This window comes from Ochotona curzoniae, unplaced genomic scaffold, assembly GCF_017591425.1.
Source record: "Ochotona curzoniae isolate NIBS_2020 unplaced genomic scaffold, NIBS_Ocur_1.0 contig_2318, whole genome shotgun sequence".
NCBI classification, from domain to species: Eukaryota; Metazoa; Chordata; class Mammalia; order Lagomorpha; family Ochotonidae; genus Ochotona; species Ochotona curzoniae.
The window spans coordinates 2,471,831-2,494,130 of record NW_024465419.1 but is presented as its reverse complement, the minus strand read 5'-3'; the positions used below and the strand labels follow the sequence as shown (position 1 = coordinate 2,494,130).

General features: G+C 40.0%; 1 protein-coding gene across 1 annotated transcript in view; it reads left to right on the top strand.

Moving 5' to 3' along the window:
* The window catches only part of TGS1 (trimethylguanosine synthase 1), a 37,197-nt gene that overhangs the window by 8,361 nt on the left and 6,536 nt on the right, over positions 1–22,300 (top strand). The window contains exons 2-12 of the mRNA XM_040972556.1: positions 2,066–2,130; positions 4,155–4,333; positions 4,642–5,455; positions 6,210–6,327; positions 8,255–8,341; positions 11,621–11,795; positions 13,302–13,608; positions 15,389–15,541; positions 16,264–16,407; positions 19,298–19,514; positions 20,107–20,185. Coding sequence (XP_040828490.1) covers positions 2,066–2,130; positions 4,155–4,333; positions 4,642–5,455; positions 6,210–6,327; positions 8,255–8,341; positions 11,621–11,795; positions 13,302–13,608; positions 15,389–15,541; positions 16,264–16,407; positions 19,298–19,514; positions 20,107–20,185 — 2,338 coding nt within the window. The remainder of the gene's footprint in view (positions 1–2,065; positions 2,131–4,154; positions 4,334–4,641; positions 5,456–6,209; positions 6,328–8,254; positions 8,342–11,620; positions 11,796–13,301; positions 13,609–15,388; positions 15,542–16,263; positions 16,408–19,297; positions 19,515–20,106; positions 20,186–22,300) is intronic.

The window sequence follows — 22,300 nt, the reverse complement described above, 5'->3', positions numbered from 1 at the left end:
GCTTAAGGAATCATAAGAAAAAGGAAATATGACCATGTTTGTGTATTTCTCCCAAATAAGGAAACCTCTAAAACCACTGTAGAGATTCACTTCCCTAAGTTTTCTGCTGTATATATTTCTAAGCTAGCGTTCCAGGTATCTGTTATGTTTATTTATTTGTGTCTTGGCAGTCTCCTACAGTCAGGAAAAATTCCTCCTTCTTACAGAAACTATATTCTAAGCTTCCATGTCCTCAACAGATACATAAAAAGTGAAAACCGTACAAAAAGTATCCTATAGGATGACCTCAGCTAACCTGTGTCTGTCCGACGTTTTATCAAAATTTGAGTAATCCCTTCATCAGGAATGCCACAGAAGGGGGGCTACTTTATGTAGCTACAGTCACAAGAGTCCCTTTTGTTGTTTTGTGAGGCATGTTTCACTGTTATACCAACACTCTGCTTCTCAACAGATCCACAGCTTCGGCTGGTGTCAGCTACCTCTGTGAAGGATGCCGAAGAACAAGTCTCACTGCTTCCTTCATTCCGCCTGTGTTAGCTAGTGCTACATAGGGAGCGGCTTTCCTTTTTCCCTCTTGCATGTGTTTAGAACGTTTAGAACAATATGAATGTTGGCCATTGTTAGGAATCTTTCTGGGCAGTATTTCTTGAGGCCACCATAATTTTCAGTAATTTCCTTTGAACAGAATCATGGCTCTCATTGTTTCCAGTACATTTACTTTATAGCTCATTGTAATCAGTCTTCAAACCATTTTAGCCTCTCCCCCCACCACCCCCCCCACCTTCCCCTGGATGCCCCTAGGTGCCCTGTACCCAACAATGCTGTCAGACACAGTGGTGATGCCCTCTGTGCAGCTCCCATTCTCCATCTCACCCCATTACGTGTGTTCCTGGGGGCCAGTGGGCGTGCTGCCAGTGCATGGTTGCTCTATGCTCTCTGCCCTATTCTGTGACCTGAAGGCAACAGGTGGATACGAAACACATTTATTCTGTTAAATGTGTTTTGGCCATATTTGAATAGTGATGTTCATAGTGACTTTTGTGGGGAGGGGGGGTTTCCTTGGAATTTATTACATTAATATAACTCAGTTTACAGATAGGAGAAGCTAGATGCACAATCATACATTTTTTTTTTAAAGATTTATTTTTATTATTTTTTATTGGAAAGGCGGATATACAGAGAGGAGATACAGAGAGGAAGATCTTCCATCCGATGATTCACTCCCCAAGTGAGCCGCAACGGGTCGATACTATGCCGATCCGAAGCCAGGAGCCTCTTCCTCTTCCGGGTCTCCCACGCGGGTGCAGGTTCCCAAAGCTTTGGGCCGTCCTCAACTGTTTTCCCAGGCCACAGGCAGGGAGCTGGAAGGGAAGCGGGGCTGCCGGGATTAGAACCGGCGCCCATATGGGATCCCGGGCGTGCAAGGCGAAGACTTAACCACTTGCGCCACCGCGCCGGGCCCCACAATCATACATTTTTAAGTCATCGTTTAGGCTTACTATGGTACTGTAATCTCCAGTCACAGTAGATTAAGAAAAAAAAATTTATTCTCTGTTTCTCTGTTTTGAAGATTCACTGAGATAGAATTGCTTTATGTTGATTCATTTTCCAGGTTGGTAAACTACTTAAATTTAGTAGCTTGTTGTTAATCTCCAAAACAGTATTTGCTCAGACCACGAACACTATAATGGACGAGGGTCTGCATCTGCATGTGTGTGTGTGTGTGTTAACTAAGTCTTCCCACTGTTGTTTTATGTCCACTTGTTAAAATTTAGAGAATTCCTCGTTGCTCATCTATTATAAGAAAAGATTCTTCTTCTAACATCCAGGGGAAATACTTATAAATGCTGCCATGCCTAGGAACTGTGTTAAATGTGCAATGTATAATGTGCATCCTTACAGAATGAAAAATGTGTTATTACCTTTGTATTATAGAGGATGAAAATGCATTAGCAAATTTGCTTTGTGTTGTTTAACTTGTTTACTAATTCATCTATGTTGTCTCGAGCGTTTTTTCTAAGTTTATAGTTTATTTTGATATGGACTGCTTAATTTACCTTCACAGTGATCGAAAATTGTACAGTTTGGGACTAAAAGGATACTATGTCAGAAGCAGTGACAACAACACAGGTAATATAAAACTGTGTCGCTCTTTTCAGATTAACCAACACTCCATGTTGATTTATGTATTATTTGTTGTAGTATTATATTATTAGCATAAAGTCATAGATGGTAAGTAAGAGAAATCTGAAATTATAATGAGTTTATTTCTTTACTCTTTCTGAAATCTCTGTCAAAGCAGACCTGTTATTTTCTGTAGCTCCCATGTAGTCTTTGTGTAGCCTAGTTTGTCCCTGGTAACATTCCTTCTTGGGCTGTGACTATTAGCAAGAACAGCCTAGAAACTGCAACTTTGTAAAGGAGAAATATAGGAGCCAGCCTTGTGACAAAGCAGATAAAGCCACTTGTTTCCTGTAGCCTGGGTGTCTCATATGGGCACCAGTTTGTGTCCTGGCTGCTCTCCTTCTGATCCAGCCCGCTGCTAGTGGCCCACTCTGCCACCAGATAAGGCTCCTGACTGCTGGTTTCAGCCTGGCCCAGTGTTCACCCATTGTAGCCATCTGAATAGTGGACTTCACATGGAAGATTTATCTCCCTCTGTTTGCACTCTGACATTAAAAATAAAGAAATGTTACTGGAAAAGAAAAAAGTAGAATTGTATAGTTTCCTTTTCGAATGAATTTGTATAAATAGCGATTCGGAAATTCCAGGCAAATATCCATTGCCTTTTTTCTGAAATAAAAAGCCGCCATCAAACTTAACTTTCCCAAATGACAAGATTTTCATGTTGAGCTTTTCCTTTGGTCTGTCCGACTTCCCTACCCTCGTCGTCCTTCCACGTGGACCCTTAATGTTTTGAGACTCACAGACTGCATTGTAGCCAAAAAGCAAAGTAAGCCCCCAAAGACTGCCTATCTCATTTACGTTTGAAACTCCCTGAACTTAGATGGTAAGGAAACACAGCCCTACATGCTCGGTGGAGCGCTGGGTGAAACGCTTGCTGCGTGTGTTAGTGCTGTCCAAAAACACTGTGCTGTCACTGAATGAAAGAAAATCAACACACCAGGAGAACCTGATACTAAGCCAGTCGCTCTCCCCGTTCTGTGCTCTCCTGAGCACTTTCAAGTTTATTGAATGAAAAACTGAGTAAAATCCTCTTCTGTGTCTGTTTTGCCCTCCTAGGTGCCTGTTCAGTAGAATTTGCACATGGAAAGTTTCTTTTCTTTTTGTCTCCATTTTGCCATGTAAGATTATGTATGCTATTACCTGAGATCATTAAACTTTTGTTATGATACTGTCTTAACTCAGTATCAAATGGCAATTCTAGGAAGTCTTTATCTTTTTTTTTTTCTTTAGTGAAAAGTGTGGTATTTGAAAGGACAAATATATGGAGTTGAAAGAATCATGTAACCTTAATCATCCAGCAGAGTATCCTAACGGGATCAGTTATTCCCAACTTAAAATTCAAGGCAGCTGTTACCTTTATCTCAATGAGAACATATTTGGGTAAAGTAAAATGTTTAGCTGTGATAGTGCTTTTTGCTCAGATATGAAATTGAAGAGTTTGAAAGAACCTTCTAGTTTGGTGAATTTTAAGCTTCTGAGAACAGAATGCTTTCAGTCAACCCTTTGTTGGAACCCTGAGACCTCCGTCCCCATTGTATCTCTCCTACAAACCTCTCCTACCTCATACTAAACAGCTCCTGAAGCAATTCCACAACTCAGGATTTTAGATCAACTGAGCTCAGACAGCAGTTTTGCAGATAAGCAATATGCACATGGAAATGTTTTCCCCTCAGTTCCACTTCCCTGTCCCCTCTCACTTCCATCCTCAGTGCTTTGTGTGGTGCCTGGTGCAGAGCAGACGCTCAGTCCACAGCAGGGCAGCAGGCTGGAAAGTGCCAGGCAGAGCTGGAGAGTAAACATTGTCTCAGTTCTTGTGACTACTTAACTCACAATCTACTCTTTTTTTTTTATCACTTAAGAATCATAATATTTACAAATGGTGTAATCATTCTAGTTCTTTAACATGAGGATAAAGAAAACTTGCCTGCAAATTTTCTCTAAAACAAAGTCAAAAATGCTATCTCTAGGAGACCAAGCTACAGAAGAAGAGGAGGAGGAGCGTATTTGTTCTCAGAGCACTGTGGAATCACACAGCAGTAAAGGCATGGGTCTGGATGAAAGTGAACTTGATTCTGAGGCTGAACTCATGAGAAGTATGGGATTGCCACTTCAGTTTGGTGGAGTATCTGCACAAAAGCATTTTGAGGTAAATCTTAATATTCGTTTATTACTTCTGTTTCTTAGTTTGGGTTTTCATAACATTTCACAAGCAATTTTAATCCCTAGAAAGGGATATATTAGTAAATGTACTAAAATTGCAAATTGTGACAGTTCCATGTATCTTCCTCCTCTTGGGAACAAAAATGGTAAGTCACTTGTTAGAACTAAAAGCCCAGGAGTTTTTTATTTTGTTTTTTTATTTTGTTTATTTCAATATTAAAATACCCTTGGATTCTACTTTCTTTTATAGTTAATGAAGTTATTTTATATCAAGTTATCATTTATCTCATGTAGGTATCTGTGAATACTAGAAATAAAGTTAAAATAAAAAAGAAAAAGAAAAAACATCAAAAGAAGTACTTAGATGAAATGATAAAAGAATCCTTGAGAAAGGAATCTGAAGAAGATGACTTTTTGGCCTCAGATGATCCTTGTACAGTTGAACACTGCGAGAATAAACTTCAGAGTGAAAAAGACATTGAAACTGAAAATCTTCCTGTTGAAAATACAACATCTCCAAAACTAGAAATTACAGAGAAATGGGAAAAGTATTGGAATGAATATGGAGGAGGACTGTTATGGCAGAGTTGGCAAGAAAAACATTCAGATCAAACACTGTCTTCTGAGCCTTGGAACTACCCAGAAACAAAAGAAGAATGGGAACAACATTATAGTCAAATTTATTGGTATTACTTGGAACAGTTTCAGTATTGGGAAGCTCAGGGTTGGACTTATGATGCCTCACAAAGCTGCAGTGCCAATACTTGCACAGCTAGAACAGAAATTGACAACCAGAGAGATGAAGATTGCATGAAAAGTGACTTAATATCTCTTCCATCATCACCTAATGCAGTTAATAATGAAAGCTGTAGTTGCAATGATAAGGATCATAATCAAATACTTGATGGGATTAGTAGTATGGCTCTGAATTCGGAGGAAATCAGTCAGAGCCAGTTAGATTCCTCAGTAAGTTGTGGTGGTCATCAGCAGCTGAACGGGGACAGCAACCAAAAAGAGTGCCCTGCTTCTGGCCAGAAGGAACCAAGTAATGGAGAAACAAAGGAGAGCAACTTCTGTGAGAATACAAACACAGACCAACCAGCCCAGGGTAAGAAGAGACAAGACTGTTTTTCTACTAAGTTGTAGTTAGCAATATAACTACTGCTTATCCTTTATGGTAGAGTTAAATGATAGCAACTATATTTCATGGTATAGTATTGAAATTATATTTCCATCCTATTTTTAGATCATAGTTGTGCAGTGCCCTTATGTATTGGTATGAATATTTGCATTCAAAGGTATCATTCCTTCTTACTCCTTGGTGGCAGTGAAGGAACCCTTGGCAGTCACTTAAGCTTAGAGTGAGTTTTGAACTTTCAGTTTTCCAGAACAAATGAGATGGTACATGGTATTAGAGAATGAGTTGGAACATACATTTGAAATTGTACAAACTTATGAGTCACATGCAGCATTCATTCAGAATAAAGGAAGTATTGCTCTATAGAGAATCTCAACAGGGCATGATATTAATGTATAACTAAAGGATTGGATTTCAGGAGTTGTTTAGATGAAAATCCTGGAAAAATGGCTGCTGATCTGTTACAGAGATAACTCTGTGGTTAACTTGTGTAAGTTTGCACAGCTATGAAGTAGTAGTACATAAATTTTTAAGCCTTATGAACAGTTTTTCTGAGCTCAGATTCTGCCTGTAACGAACAGGTAGATGTTGCCAGGCACTTTCCCTGATGCACAGATACAAGTCATTGCAAGAAAGACTCTAAAATATCTTGATTACTTTGGTGAATGACAGAAAAGTCATCAAACCAAGAGGAAAATCTGCTACATTATCTCTTCCTCTACAGATTCACAGGAGTCTTTGGGAACAAGCAAAAACAAAGGGAGATCCAACACCAGTGGTGTTGATGGAGATGAAAGTGAAGAAGATCCGCCTGAGAATAAGCCAAGCAAACTCAAGAGGAGGCAAGTTGCCCTTTACCTCCCTCTGCAGCATGCTAGTTAGCATGACATCATGAATGAATGGTTGTTAAAAACTTATACATACAGCTCTGCTGATCCCATGAGGTGAAAAGGCAGCCCTACATACAGCCCTGAACTTTTGGACCCTTGGTCAAATCCCAGCTTTGCCATTCACAAACTCTTAAGTTCATTTCCTAATTTTTCATCTACAAGATTGAACTAACCACTTTGTGAGATCATCGGGTAGCCTGGAGCTGACATGCAGTGTATGTGGCACTTAACAGTTGTCAAAGGGAAGTGTAGTATAGGGTAGATATGGTCAAATGTTAGTGCTGTAAATAACAAGGAATAGATGAGCCATTTCAGACATTTGGACCCTGATAGGAGACATTCCATTTCTCAGATTGGATGTAAATATTTCATACAGATTTTGAGAAAACGGTAAGCAAGCTCTAAAACCAGTAATTTGGTCCATGAATCACCTTAGTGGGGGTGTTTGCTGTGCTTGTTAAAATGCTCATGTCCCATATCCAAGTCCCTGAAGTGTGTGTGTTCAGCTCTAACTCCCAGTTCCAGCTTCTCCCCAGTGCAGAACCTGGGAGGCTCCCATGTCTGGGGCCCTGCCACCCATGTGGAAGACCTGGACTGAGTTGCAAACTTCTGTAACCAGCTGGAGAGTGAGCCGATAGATTGAATCAACCAATCAGTCTCCTTCGTTCTTTCCTTCCTTTCCCTCCGTCTCTTCTCAAGTAAAATTTTTTTAAGCCTGCCTCTATTCCTTCAGTGGAGTAGATATTGCTATTTTAGCTTCCTCATTGGTTCCTTCTAGTTTCTGGAGGGAGAGACCATGTGTATACTTACATTCCTGGGCCGCAATAGGTAATAAATAGAATACTCAGTGAACTTAACTGAAAGATCAAATGCTGTAAAAATTATTTCCCTTGGAACTCGTGTTGTGGCCCAGTGAGGTAAGCTGCCACATGCTATGCTGGTATCCATACGGATACTGATCCAAGCCCTGATTACTCCGTTTGCCATCCAGCTCCCTGCAAATGTGCCTGAGAAAGCAGTGCAACTTAGTCCACATGCTTGGGTCTCTGCACCTATTAAGAGATCCGGAAAGAGTTATTTTTATTGGAAAGTCAGATATACAGAGAGGAGGGGAGACAGAAAGAACTCTATCCGCTGATTACCTCCCCAAGTGTCCACAATAACTGAGCTGAGCCGATCTGAATCCAGGATCCCAGTGTCTCCTCTGGGTCTCCCATGCGGGTGCAGGGTTTCAAGGCTTTGGGCTGCCCGCAACTGCTTTCCCAAGCCACAAGCACGGAGCTGGATGGAAAGTAGGGCTGCTGGTATAAGAACGGACGCCCAAATGGCATCGCAGCATGCGCAAGGCAAGGACTTTAGCTGCTGGACTGCTGTGCTGGACCCTGGATTTTAACAAGGAATTATTTCTCACCATCTTTGTTTACTTGCTGTTATTTTGTTCCTAAAAGGTATTCCTGATAGATTCTCCTGGGTACTTCACATCACTTTATCATAACCTTATTCTCACTGATACGTCTTTTCAATCTCTTTCCTTATTTGTTTGTTTGTTTGTTAAGGGAAATCCGAGGGAGGAAGTCACTCTAATATATTAAGGCTGCAGCCTTTATGACCATCGTTCTGCAGGACAGTGGCGAGATCTGTGTTTTGTGCCGTGTTCTGGAATAGAGAATTCTAGATTTAAATGCCTGTTGTGCTGCTCTCTGTACTTAACCTCATTTGGAAAATCCTGACCACAGTTCTGTTTCTCCTGGCTACCAGAGTTTGTGAACTATGATAGATTAGTTTGCTGGCAACATTTGATCGACTATATGAGCTTTTTGGTGTTTGCTTCCGCTGTGGGTAATGGCTTGTCACCTTTTATCTTTGTTTCTTTCTTTAGCCATGAACTGGACATCGATGAAAATCCATGTGCAGAGTTAGATGACAACGGTGCCCTTCTAGGATTCAAGCATGGCTCAGGACAAAAGTAATTATTTGTAAAAGCTATTATCTTCCAGAGATTCTGACCACTTCTGCTAGTTAAAGCTGTCTGTTAAGCAGGTAGCTAATAAATATTACTATATTTGATAGCATTTAAGATGTTATAACTTGCAGTCAGATTTTCATCAGATAAGTGTAACTCATTATACATATGACTTATTCACATGAATTATCCCAGTTGTGCTTCATAGCAAACCAATGTTGTTTTTCCATTTCAAAAAGCAACTGAAGTTCACAGAGGTATTCACCGTGGTGAAAATCTGGTCATTTGCAGAGAAGAGATGCTTTATGATTTCAAAGCTGAGTTGTCTTGTTGCCTCTCTCACATGCCTAACCCTGTGTACATACGAGGACCATAAAGAGTGTAAATTCACATCAGCAATAGCGTCTTTTCCTTATGACAGTGAGAATACTGAAGTAGGCAAAACAAAAGGAATGTTAAGTAAACATCTTCAAATTATTCCCAGAAGTGTAAAATTTAACATGTTTCCTGACTTTACTCACATGTTTTCATGAGGATTACATGCATACATAGTACTTCCTTTTTAATAAAGCGTACAAAATGCAATCATATATACATGCTCTGCAGCTGACCATAGATAGCCTTCTTTGTTAATGCATAAAACATTTCTACCTGGCCCTTTCAGTCAGAGTATTGTGCTTAGTCAAGCATCCTAACTAGTGGTGTCTGGACTATTCCCTAAGGTTTAAGCCCAATGGCTGTGAAGTTCATACAGGTTATTGCACCTGTCGATCGTTCTTTCCTTCTTATTGCTGAATAGTAGTTCATTGTATGGCTACCAAAATTTGTTCATGAAATTTTCACCTGTGAAAAGGCGTTTGGATCCATTTCATAAAGATATGTGAAGCTTTGTATATAGAAAATCTGTGTTTTCTCTGGGATTAAATTCCCAAGCACGAAATAGAAGGAAAATATGAATAAGTAGGTAATTGTGTAAGGAAAAGAGGAGTTTTGTCATGCATGACATTAAAACTGAAGTAATAGTAGGTAGAAAATATTGAAGACCTGTTTAGGCCAGCTTGAAATTTTGACCTAAGCTGAGGATCATTGTATCTAAAGGTTGAGACATCAGATTTTTCTCCCCTACTTTATAAATTATGAAAAATTAAATGGATGCCTACACTTTAGGAGAACAGCGTGGAAAGGACATGGGAAACGGCTCTGATTGATCTTCACATCGAATCCAGTCTCATATAGAAGTACATGTTGGTCAAAAATAGTTTCTAAAGAGTACTATTTATTTTTTAATTTATTATTATTATTTAAGATTTTTATTTATTTTTATTGGAAAATCAGATATAGAGAGAAGAGGAGAGACAGAGAGGAAAATCTTCCATCTGCTGATTCACTCCCCAAGTGACCACAACAGCTTGAGCTGCACCGATCCAAAGCCAGGAGCTTCTTCTGCGTCTCCCATGCAGGTGCAGGGTCCCAAAGCTTTGGGCCGTCCTCAGCTGCATTCTCAGGCCACGAGCAAGGAGCTGGATGGGAAGCGGGGCCGCCAGGATTAGGACCAGTGCTCCTATGGGATCCCAGTGCATGCAAGAAGAGGACTTCAGCCGCTAGGCTATTGTGCCAGGCAATAGTTCATACAGTCATGTAAGCCTAATGATCATAAATTTCAGCAGTACAGCATTTTAAAATTTCTGTATAGACAGCATTACTGTGCACATACAGTCTTTTAAGAAATTAGTGAGTAGTTTTTAATAATACACACTTGGAGATTTCTACATTGTTGCCTGGGTTTCAGCCTAACTATTGTCTTATTTAGAGCATTCAGTTTTACTTTTAAAAAGATACAGGGTAAAATATTTTATGATAAAGAAGCTTATATGACTAGAAGACATGATATTTAATAACAGGCTTTTCTGGATTTTTTAAGTGCTAACATGTAATATTATACTCCTCAGTCCACGGCAGTTAATAGGAGAGGGAGTTGAATGAAACTTAGTACAGTTAAAGAAAACTTCATAGCAGATATACAAGCATATATTAAAGAACTTCTGGGGTCCCAGTGTGATAGCCTAGTAGCTAAAGCCCTCACCTTGCACGCTCTGGGATCCCATACGGGCGCCAGATCTAACTAATCCCAGCAGCCCTGCTTTCCATCCAGCTCCCTGCTTGTGGCCTGGGAAAGCAGTTGAAGACCCCAAAGCCTTGGGACCCTGCACCCGCGTGGGAGACTCAGAAGAGGCTCCTAGCTCCTGGCTTTGGATTGGCTAAGTTCTGGCCGTTGCAGTCACTTGAGAAGTCATTAGATAGGAGATCTTCCTCTCTGTCTCTTCTTCTCTCTGTATATCTGACTTTCCAATAAAAATAAATCTTTTCTTTTTTAAGTTTATGGGAATTGAAGTCTGAAAATAAATATTTTGATGCAAAAGTTTTTGAAATCCGTGCCTAGCTTTTCATAAGTACATTTGCCAAAAATTTTAAAGACTCTATACTTTCAGAACTGGAAAGATTCAGATAACTAAATCAGGTGTTCGCCAATCATTTGGATATGAATTTGCTTTTTTGTAAGCTCGGGTTCATTTAGGTTAAGAATTTAGTGGCTGGGCCCAGCGTGATGATCCAATGACTAAAGCCTTGCTTTGCATATACTTATATGGGCACCAGTTCGAATGTGGGCTGCTCCATTCCCTTCCAGCTCCTTGCTGTGGCCTGCCAAAGCAGTCGAGACTGACCCAAGGCCTTAGGATCCTCCCCCTGGCTGGGAGACCTGGATAAAGCTCTTGGTTCCTGGCTTCAGATCAGTTTCAGCTGTGGCCACTTGAGGAGTGAACCACTGGATAAAAGTTCTTCCTCTCTCTCTTCTCTAAACCTTGACTTTCCATAAAAATAAAGCCTTAAAAATTTTCATGGCCATTCTTAAGGGAGTTAGAATATGTCCAGCAACATTGAAGATATTTGATATTTATTACCCTGCCATGAGAAAATTTTCATTTTCTCAACAAGGAGAAATAATGTATTTTCCCCCTGCGGCTCTATCTTTGTTGCAACCCACTACGTCATTTCTACTTTATACTTTCCTGTTATGTAAGCTTCACATTTGCTTTAGAATTCATATACACTGTAAACCTTAAACTCTTACGTAATTTGAACCTTGATTATTTTATAACTTAAAGAAATTTAAGTGGTGGCCACTAATAGTAAAAAGCTAGTAGAAAATTGTTAGCCTATTCTCTCATCAAAGAAACAGTCTTGCAACTTGCGATGTGATCACTTCTTTTGTCCTGGTCACAGGTACGGGGGAATTGCACATTTCAGTCGTCGGCAGGTCAGGTATCTGGAGAAGGACGTGAAGCGTAAGTCAAAGTACCTGGATATGCGCAGACAAATAAAGATGAAAAACAAACATATCTTCTTTACTGAAGAAGCAGAAAAGTCATTTTTCAAGAAAAGCAAAACTCTGAGTAAGGTATGTAGAAATACTTTTTGGACTTACAGGTGGAGTCACATTTTGTGAGCCTGACCCCTTAAAACTGTAATATTTGATTGTGAAATTTATTTCTACCAGATAGAAAGGTACCTAAAATTCTTCTCCAATTTCTTCCTGAAGGCATATATTGCATAAACTTAAAAAAAAAAAAAAGCTGAGCCCTGTAAAATAGAAGACAGGAATGTTGGAAAGTTATAAAATAGCCACGGCTCAGAAGATAAGTAAGACAGATTGCCTTGCCTCTATAGCAACATGCAATGATGAGGAAATTCTTCAGGCTGAGTAGGACCTTGGTAGTCCAATTCTGCTCTAGCTTTTGCTGTGAGCCTCACGTCTGAGCTGGTCCAGAAGTGGTCAGTCATGCTTTAACAGGTTCACCATGATGACCTGAAACGTAAGGCCAAAGTGTTGTTTCCTGTAATAATCTGAAGCATTCAAATCCCGTCTCTTGGACTTTGCTGTGCCTGCCATGCAAAGGTGTAACTAGAACGCTACCGGGTTTAATAAGTTATTTTTCTACATTCTAGGGGGGAATAAAGCACCTTCTAATGAGCCTAGCCTTGATCAGGACAGAACCTAATCTTAGACCTCATGATGATTTTGTTTTATCGTCAGAGTGCATTTTCCTTTCTCACTTAAGTATTCTTAGAAAACAGGCTACAAAAAAAAAAGAAAGCAGGCTACAATTTTGTAGCTGGTTTTGTTATTGTTATTTCACATTGGTTGGTAGCTGATGCGTTTTCAAGTATGTTTTAGGGGTCAGAGCATGGAATACAGGCTAATCCTCCGTCAGTGGTGCCAAGATCCCATATAGGCGATGGTTCAGGTCTTAGCTCCTTCATTTATATGCAGTGCATTCTTGTTACTGAGAATGCTGAGAAGTAATTCATCTTAACTTGAGCTTTTCATGAACATTTCAAAGAATAACTACAATTTGTTAGGACTGGTATTTCTGACCTTGTCGCTTCATTAAAAGACTGCTCTCATTGTTTCCAAGATAGCATTGCTTTTGTTCTTAAAGACAAATTTACACTAAGTCATTTAGAATTCATCTTTGACACTAACATTTAGCCTGGACTATAGCTTGGCTATTGCAACATGCACTTATGTAATCTGAAAAACTAAAATTGATAGTTCAACACTAAGTAAACACATTTCTAACAGTAATATCTCACAGTTCAGATTGGTAAAGCCTTTATGGAAAACTGCCAAAGTAGTTTATTCCTTTTAGGGTTAATTGATAACAAAGTATTTCATCAGTGTTTTTTTGTTTCTGTTTTTTTGGTTTTTTTCTTTTTAAAGAGATCTTTTATAAGGTCATGGTTTGCACAGATAACAAATTCTAATTAGCTCAATTACACTAAGACACAGTAGACTTCTCAGAGCTAATTACGACACAATTTATCATTGAAGTCAAAAATGGTAAAAGATGGAACAGTTCTTTGTAGTTTATAATTTATTCTGATGATTATATCAATATTGTAGGTGGAAAAGTTCCTCAAATGGATTAACGAGCCAGTGGACGATGAGGCATCCCAGGAGTCGTGTTCTCACAACAACACACAGGACACTTGTACGAGCAGTGATTCTGAGGAGCAGGATGTGTCTGTTAGGACAGCAGGTGGCCTGCTGGGAGCTAGTAAGGCAGAACCTGAGAAGGGTCAGCCTGCATCTGCAGCTGCTGAACTTGAACTTGAAAAAAGTGAAGGTGACGGTTTGGTGGCAGCTGTTGCAGACAAGCAGGATTGTGTTACTCAAGATAACACAGATTCCCTCCAGGTAGAAACTGAAGGTAAGACTGTGCCAAAGCTGGTTGGTGGACTCCACCAAGTACATTGTTTCCTTCATCTGTTGCCCTTTGGTGTTCACTTTGAATTATCTGTATGTAAGGGTTCACTGTTTAACATTAAGAGGCAGAAAGTCATATTAAACATAAATGTGCTCATTTGCATCCCACCGTCTGAGCAGGACAATGAAATCAAAGGCAAAGCACGTGGGAACACTGCATCCGGTACATGTAGCTCAGGTTTTTTTTCTTTTTAAAGATTTATTTTTATTATTATTATTTTTTTTTTTATTGGAAAGGCGGATACACAGAGAGGAGAGACAGAGAGGAAGATCTTCCGTCCGATGATTCACTCCCCAAGTGAGCGCAACGGCCAATACTATGCCGATCTGAAGCCAGGAGCCTCTTCCGGGTCTCCCACAAGGGTGCAGGGTCCCAAAGCATTGGGCCGTCCTTGACTGCTTTCCCGGGCCACAGACAGGGAGCTGGAAGGGAAGCAGGGCTGCCGGGATAGAACCGGCGCCCATATGGGATCCCGGGCGTGCAAGGTGAGGACCTTAACCACTTGCGCCACCGCGCCAGGCCCAGCTCAGGTTTTTTTCTTTGATAATTGTTTTTTCCATGTGGTTGTTGCTGGTAGTTTGGTTTTTGCTGTTTCATTAACATTAAAGTATTCACAGTAAGTGGCTATAGTAATTAAAAATAATAACTATTCAGTGGGACATTGTGATCTATAAGATAATTTTCATTAGACATAGCATTCTATTTACTAATGAATTGTTTCATACTAGGCTTATGAAGGAATTCTACTTATTATAATCCATCATTTATTTCTTAATTTAGTGTTAAGAATAATACCTTGAGTCTTGATTTTTTGGTACTTGTACCTATATGATCTGTGTTTATCTGTATCATGTATTTCTCTTTTTCTCAATGAGAGTTAAATATTTTCATTGTCAACATCCTAACAATTCATGTTTGCTTGATACTTGCAGATTTTTTAATTGCTTTCTCATACTTATTTAATCTGTTAGGGAGAATTCTCTGTTCTGTAAATACAAAAAGGACAGCTGAATAGTTAAGAAGCTAGCCCAAGCAACTGGCCTGGCAGTCTTCCGTTTTCCCATGCTTCCCCATTCCATGCACACCAGTTGCGGTGATGCTGGGAAATCTCACCTCGGCTGCTGCCTTCACAAGGGCATCCACGAGAAGTTGGTTGGTACAATCTATTCTAGCGTTTAGTACTAAGCTCTTACCTTTGTGTCACAAATAGTCTTACACAACAAATTGTCCCCCCCCAAAAAAAGTCATAATCGCCCCTGTTGATAGTAATAGTGAGTGAGTGCTGCTATTGATGACTTCTCGTGTGACTTAATCACTCCACCACATGAAGACAGTTCTGTTCTTAGGACCATTTACTATGATAAGAGTTTTGCTTCTTGTCCATTGCCACCTTGTTTTTATAGTTAATTTTGACAGCACTCTGCTGTTTCTACATTGCTGCTTAAGATCAACTTAAAACTAAAACCAAGTAACCAAACTAATAAATATGACTGTCTAAAAGGAGCGTGTCTTCTGAATGAGCAGAGCCTTTTCTGTGCAGGCGACTTGTGACGCATGTGGCACTTTCTCAGACACCACACAGCCTAAAGTTGACGTGACTGGGAGCCATGCCTGCTTTTCTGCACTGTTCCATACTTATTCTGGAGCACAATCCAAAACTCTCAGTATTTGTAAAATTTACCTATTTTATGGTGAGCATCTGTATCTTTGCATTTTATTTTAGCTGAAAACAAAAAGAAGAAGAAGAAGAAACTCAAGAACAAAAAACCGAATGGCCTGCCTCCCGAAATAGCTGCTGTCCCTGAGCTGTGCAAGTACTGGGCCCAGAGATACAGGCTCTTCTCCCGTTTCGATGATGGCATTAAGTTAGACAGAGGTAAAGTGGATTTTTAAACATCAGGAGGTTTTGGGGTTCTGTGAGCCTCTTATAAGAAGTTGCCAAATGCTGTATCTTGTGGAAAGGACTTAGGTGTTTCTCATGAGAAATGAGACTAGGGAAAACACTTGTATTTCAAAGTTTATGCTCTTAATCATCCTTGAATAAAAAGCCACTTGAAGTTTTGGTAAGGAGACGGAGTAGGAAAATTAGCACATGATTTTGTTCAAAGAAATGCCCTTTTTATAACTCTGAATAATCACTTTTCCATTAGGAATTAAATGATTTTGAATGCTAATGGAGGGCAGGGAGCACACCAGTTAGAACATCTTGCTTCTCATTTGCCGTAGTGCGTAGGCAGTGGTTGATTCTTGCACCAGAAACATCGCAGTTGTATTTAGTTACAGCAGAGTAGGGTGTATTACAGAACAACCAGGTTAATTAAGTACCATAAGGATTGTTTCTTTGGACATTTGGAATAAGAATAATATTACCCCTTTCCATAGCAAGTTTTGTAGAATTTTTTTTTAAATAGACCATGCGTGTGTGTGTGTGTGTGTGTGTGTGTGTGTGTGTGTGTGTGTGTGTGTGTGTGTGTTTGTTTAAGAAAACTAGGCCTTGGCTTTTTAAGAGTATGTGGCGTGTAGCAGTGTTGATCATGTCTGCTTGGCCTGGCTTCTCGGTTTGGAGCCACCTGTTGAACAGACACTCTTCCTGAACAGAGGGCTGGTTCTCGGTCACTCCCGAGAAGATCGCGGAGCACATCGCCGGCCGCGTGGGTCAGTGCTCCGGGTGCGACGTGGTGGTGGACGCTTTCTGCGGAGTGGGAGGAAACACCATTCAGTTTGCCTTAGCAGGAAAGAAAGGTAAATGACCCTCAGAGGAAGATCACTTTATTGCTAATTCATGCAGTAAAGGGTTTATTTTGCTTCCACCTATGTTTTAATGCAGCGTTGGTAAATTAATACCAAGTATTTAAAGTAATATTTTAAGAAGCAATGATGTTTTAATTGCCTTTTAATTTAAAAAAAATTTAAATGACAAAACTAACAGGAAACTGAGCATTTTCATTGTAGCATTTGCTGGTGTACGTTACTGTGTCTTTATGTAATCCACAGCCTTAGAATATGTCTTTTACCATCTCTCTTTAGCCGATGCATAAGGACTACACAGATGTAGTAACCCAGCTAGGACTTTGAGGATAGTAATTGGTTGGAGCACAGTCATCACATTCTGCAGTCAGACACGGGAGGCTCTTCTTTCGAACGTGAGAACAGAGTTCAGGGAGTCCCAGCCTCACTGCTCACTCACTCTCCATGACGCACGCACACGTGTGAGAAAATGGCTTTGTGCAAAATTGACAGTACCCTCTGTAGCAGATTTTATTTAAGATTTACTTATTATTTTTATTTATTTATTTATTTATTTTGTATTGGAAAGTTAGATATACAGAGAGGAAGATCACTCCTCAAGCAGCTGCAACGGCCAGATCTGAGCTGATCCGAAGCCAGGAGCCAGGAGCTTCTTCCAGATCTCCCATGCAGATGTAGTGTCCCAAGGCTTTGGGCCATCCTCAACTGCTTTCCCAGGCCACAAGCAGAGGGTTGGATGGGAAGCAGGACCACTGAGACACGAACTGGCACACATGAGATTCCAGTACGTGCAAGGCAAGGACTTTAGCCACTAGGCTACCACACTGGGCACCTGTACCAGATTTTATACTTAAATCTGTGCATGTATTCAGCTGAGTAGTTAGGGACTCTTCAGAATTATGTGTTTTTCATGTTAAAAAAAAATTTTTTTTATTTCTGTTTTCTAGTGTTTTAGTGCCATTTCTAAAATACAAGAATTTCTGATCACGATGGAAATGTTCCGTATCTATGTTGTTCAGTACAGCAGCCGCAAACCATGAGGTTACTGAGCACTTGAAATGTGGTGTGTGACTGAGAATATGTACTTTTAATGTTACTTCATCTTAGTTTAAAAGTAATAGCCACATATGACTAGTAGCTGCAGTTATCGGACAGTACACTTTTATGCAGTGTTACCAACCATTCTTTATCTGAGCACTGGAGTTCAGCATCTTAAGCTTCTGTTTGGGTTGCTCACTTCCCATTGTTGGACTGTTGCTTCAAATCCCAGTTACTATGCTTTCAGTCCAACTTCCTGCTGATGAACCGGGGGTGGGGTGGCAGCTGATGGCTGGAGTGCTTGGCACCGGCCACGTGTGTGGGAGACCTGGATGGAGTTTCAGTCTCCTGGCTTTGGCTTGATCCAGCTCTGACTGGAGCAGGCATTTGGCAGCCCCCTCCCTTTCCTCTTATTCTTCCCCCTCTGCTTTTTAGGTAAGTTAAAATAAATATACATTTAAAAAAATACATTCATTAGGGCCCAATGCAGTGACCTAGTGACTTTCTCTGAGCTATTCCACTTTTCATCCAGCTCCCTGCTTGTAACCTGGGAAAGCAGTAGAGAATGGCCCAAGCCTTTGGGACCCTGCACCCGCATGGGAGACCCAAAATAGGCTTGAGGCTCCTGGTTCCTGGCTCGAAATCAGCTCAGCTCCTGCCATAGCAGCCACTAGGGGAGTGAATCAAAAAATGAAAGAACTTTTTCTCTGTATCTCCCCCCCCCCATATATATATCTGCCTTTCCAATATAAAAAAAAAATAGTAATAATTTTTTAAAATACATTCATTAGCTTCTAATGCGTGTATTAGATAAGTGCTTACATTCTGTTAAGCATATACACAAAGTCTGTGTCCAAAAGAAAGAAAGATGAAAATAGGATTAACTGAAGAGGTTAGAAGTTAAGTGTAACTTTTTTTTTTTTTCAGTTTTGGTATTGTCATCCTGTCTTTTCTATTAGAAATATAGCTGATTGAGTTGTAATTGCTAGTTTCTTTATGATAGAAAAAACAACGTCATAGCTGCATAATTTTGCAACATATAAATGGTGCTTGTCTTCTTTATACAAGTGACTTAGTGCATTATTCCCAAAAAGTATTTCAAATATTGAAGCTAGTATTTCCTGGGAAACTGATACATTCCCTCGATGATGACACTGTATGTGTCAGGGTTTCACTTAACCTGCTCAGACGCAGAAAACTACTTCTGACAGCAAACGGGTCCACATACAGTGCACTGGAGTGATTTGCTGCAAGATACGTGAATATGTGTGAGCTAAAATCAACCTGCGTTTGCATTGCTAATTATGAAATTGTATTGAATCAAAGCCCTTCAGGTAAAAACAGCAGATTGCCTCTACCTGAAATAGCTCATTAAATATCAGCTGATGTTCTCATGTTTCTTTGTTACTTGGCTCTGCAGGTTTATAAAAACATGTCTGTGTGTGATTTTCTGGAACACTTGTCAGATTTATCATCATCTGAGTGTTTGTTTTGAGGCAGTTTGTATTTGCTGAACCTAGCATCATGGTGTGTGTTCTGGACGGAGCCTTGTGCAGCGCCGTGCTCAGTGTGTAGACTGAGGCAGCCCTGGTCACTTGCTTGGGCAGAGCTGGTCAAGATCCTGGAAAGCCTGCCTGGAAAGGTGTAACACAAGCGAATCTTTCTAATTTAAGTACAATGTTTATAAAACTTCTATACCTCAGGTGTATATTGGCCACAAGAAATAAGAAATAAAGGTTCTTATGCAGAAGACAGACAAATCTATTAGCAAGACAAGCTGTTCTTTGTTTCTTGTAAGTACTAATCAGTGTCAATTGATTATGTTCTTTTCCTTTCCCAATTTCAGTGATTGCCATCGATATTGACCCTGTTAAGATAGATCTTGCTCGTAATAACGCACAAGTTTATGGGATAGCGGACAAGATAGAGTTCATCTGCGGAGATTTCCTGCTGCTGGCTCCTTCTCTAAAGGCCGATGTTGTGTTCCTCAGCCCACCCTGGGGAGGGCCAGACTACGCCACCGCAGAGATCTTTGACATTAAGACAATGATCTCTCCTGATGGATATCCTTTGCAAGCTCTAAGAGTGTACTCGGATGATACTCGTGGCGAGGAATAAATCTATTAAAGAGAAAGAAAAATTGGTGAAGAGGGAAGATGGTTGTTAACGGCAAGCATGGAGTCAAATTTTCTTGGTTACTGTCCAATTTTACCTTTCGAAAACAAGAATACACCCAACTTGTTATCTGAAAATTAGGAATGTTCTCCAAACCTATTCCTAGAGTCTTTGGGTGACCCGTATCCTATTCTGCTCACATTGAAACTGACTGATTCACTGTGTATCTTCCAAATATTGATTTTTATTGCAAAGAAGTGACTTTGTGCATTCCTATTTTGTGTTCTATTTTCTCTGTAAAGAAATAGAAAGAATAATAACCAGTGCATTTCTGGCTCTTGGCTGCCTTACACCAGGCTAAATGAATACGTAGATTTAGCTTGCGTTTTCTAACCTTTGTTGCTGAAGTATAGAAATTTCTTGATTAATTCTCTTTTAGTTCCATTAGAGAATTAAACGTGCATTTGAGAATGAGTAAGAAATCATCTTTCTGATCAGACAGTAACCTGTTTTTGTTAGTTTTCCTTAACTGTTCTCTACTTTTGAAATTTTCAAGCTTTCCCAGAAGATCACTAATAATATCATTTATTTTCTTCCAAGAAATGCTGATGTTGACCAGGTAAGCCATTACTGAAGAAAAGCAGAAAAGACACAGACTTTGTGTTACCAGGCAGCATGTCAAGAAGGCAGGAAGGGCCTGGCAGTTAGATTCCTTTTCTGTCATTTTCCTCTGCGCACTTCTGGCAAGCAAGACACAAAGGGAGGACTCCAGACATTGACTAAGACAGATTGGAAGGATGATAGAATATGTTGTTTCAAATGCTGAATGGTTAAGCTGACCATGATCTGACTTTACCGAAGCTTATTTTAACTCTGAAGAATTTATCTTTATTATTTCTTCAACTGTGTTCTCGTTTTTTTTTTTTTTTTCCTCCCTTTGGTGAATATCTTATGTAAATGCTAGCCTTCCGTATCTGTATTTTCTTTATTGCCTTGGTCTGGTCTCTCAGGCCTCTCTGTTCTATTATCAGGTCAAATTTGTTCTTTTTCAATGTCATAGTTAAGGGTTTTATATTTTTAGCTGAATACACTTAAAACTACTTGCTACCCTGGTCCACTAGGAAGGATTGGCTGTGATTCATTTCCTGGGACTTAAGTTCCCTGAGCTGACATAATGTGCTCCAAAATGTGATCCTCTAGTTTGAAAAAAGAGCAAATGAAACTAACAAGCCTGAACTCTTACTTTGTACATGAGAAGAAGCAGAAGTTAAATCCTGCTGCCTGTCACACCCAGCCCATCATGTGTCTAAGCATCAGGCCTTCCAAAGTAGAGCGTGTTGTACTGGTGATGAAAGGACACTGTCCTTTTGCTTCGTGAGTTGTATAAACTGATATTTATCCTGGTGTCTGCTATTCGTGCGATTCAGAGCTGCTTTCTGGATTGCCAGTTAGGGCCCAACCCTGAGGCATGCTGAGAGTTCACTGGGCTGTATCATGACTTTTACGTTAAATATAAATAAACACATTTGAGTACTTAAATGACAATAGGAAGTTCAGTGTTTGTCAGAAGTAATGCTACAGTGATTAAACTTTGAGAGTTTAAACTCTTTCAGAGAGAGAATGTAATTTTCCTGGTTTATCTCAAAAGCCTGTCGGACAGAAGGTTGTTCAGATTTTCTGCCACTAGGGGGAGCAATACACTAGCGTATAAGAAGTAAGGGAAGATGAGAGGTTCCAAGTACATTGTTTCGTGATGGTGAATTTAGATCAAATTCTAGTAGAGAAATTAACGTTTTATGTTAAAATGAATAAAATTTATCCATGTATAAGCTTTTTTTAATGAGAGGAAACAGTACTACAAGAATGAGAAAAGTCAAATTTGTAAAGAAGTTGTCCTCTCTTAAGGAGTATTTAAGATGCCACAGCATACTAAACTTAGAAATGTGTTGGATTCCCAAAGTCATGATTCTGCTATTTGAAACCAAGGCTGCATTTTTCGCAATGGAATGTCTACAAAGAACAGTTAACTTCCCATTTAAGGAGGTTGTACTGAATAATGTTTATATTATTCTAAAGTGAATGTGCACGGGACACAAACACAGCTGCTTGCCTTGCGGCTTGTCTGTGTCCAAGAGGATGCTGATTGTGTCCTGTATCCCTTTTTCTGTTTGCAAATTATTGCATCTCTGGATATCCACATTTTTATTATCAAACCCAGGAACTGAGGAATTTAAAAACATTGTTGCTGAGAGGCTGTTGGAAGTAAGGTATCCCTCGCCTTGCTACTGGTACCTAGAGTAGGCTTGCCTCAGACAGCCCAGGGCGCGTGTGTTAATGTATTACACCGTGCTTTCCTCATTGCTTCTCTTTGACAGAAATGTTTTAATCTACCATGATTTGTAACATGAAAATTTTATGGTTTTTTGTGCTTTTTTGTAAAAGATCTATTTATTTGAAAGAGAAAATGACAGGTCTTCCACCCTCAAGCTTGCTCCGCAGATAGCTGCAGGGACCAGGGCTGGGCCAGACTGCAGCCAGGAACCTGGAACTCCAGGTTCTCTCTTGGGTGACAGGATCCAAGAATTTGGCTAATCTTTTGTTGTTTTCCTAGGTTAATGAGCAAAGAGCTAGATTGAACACTGAGCAACTGTTTTGCAAACTGGGGCTCATGTGGGAAGCCAGTATTGCAAATGGCAGGTGTGCCCCAACTCGAGCCATGAAAACATGTATTGAG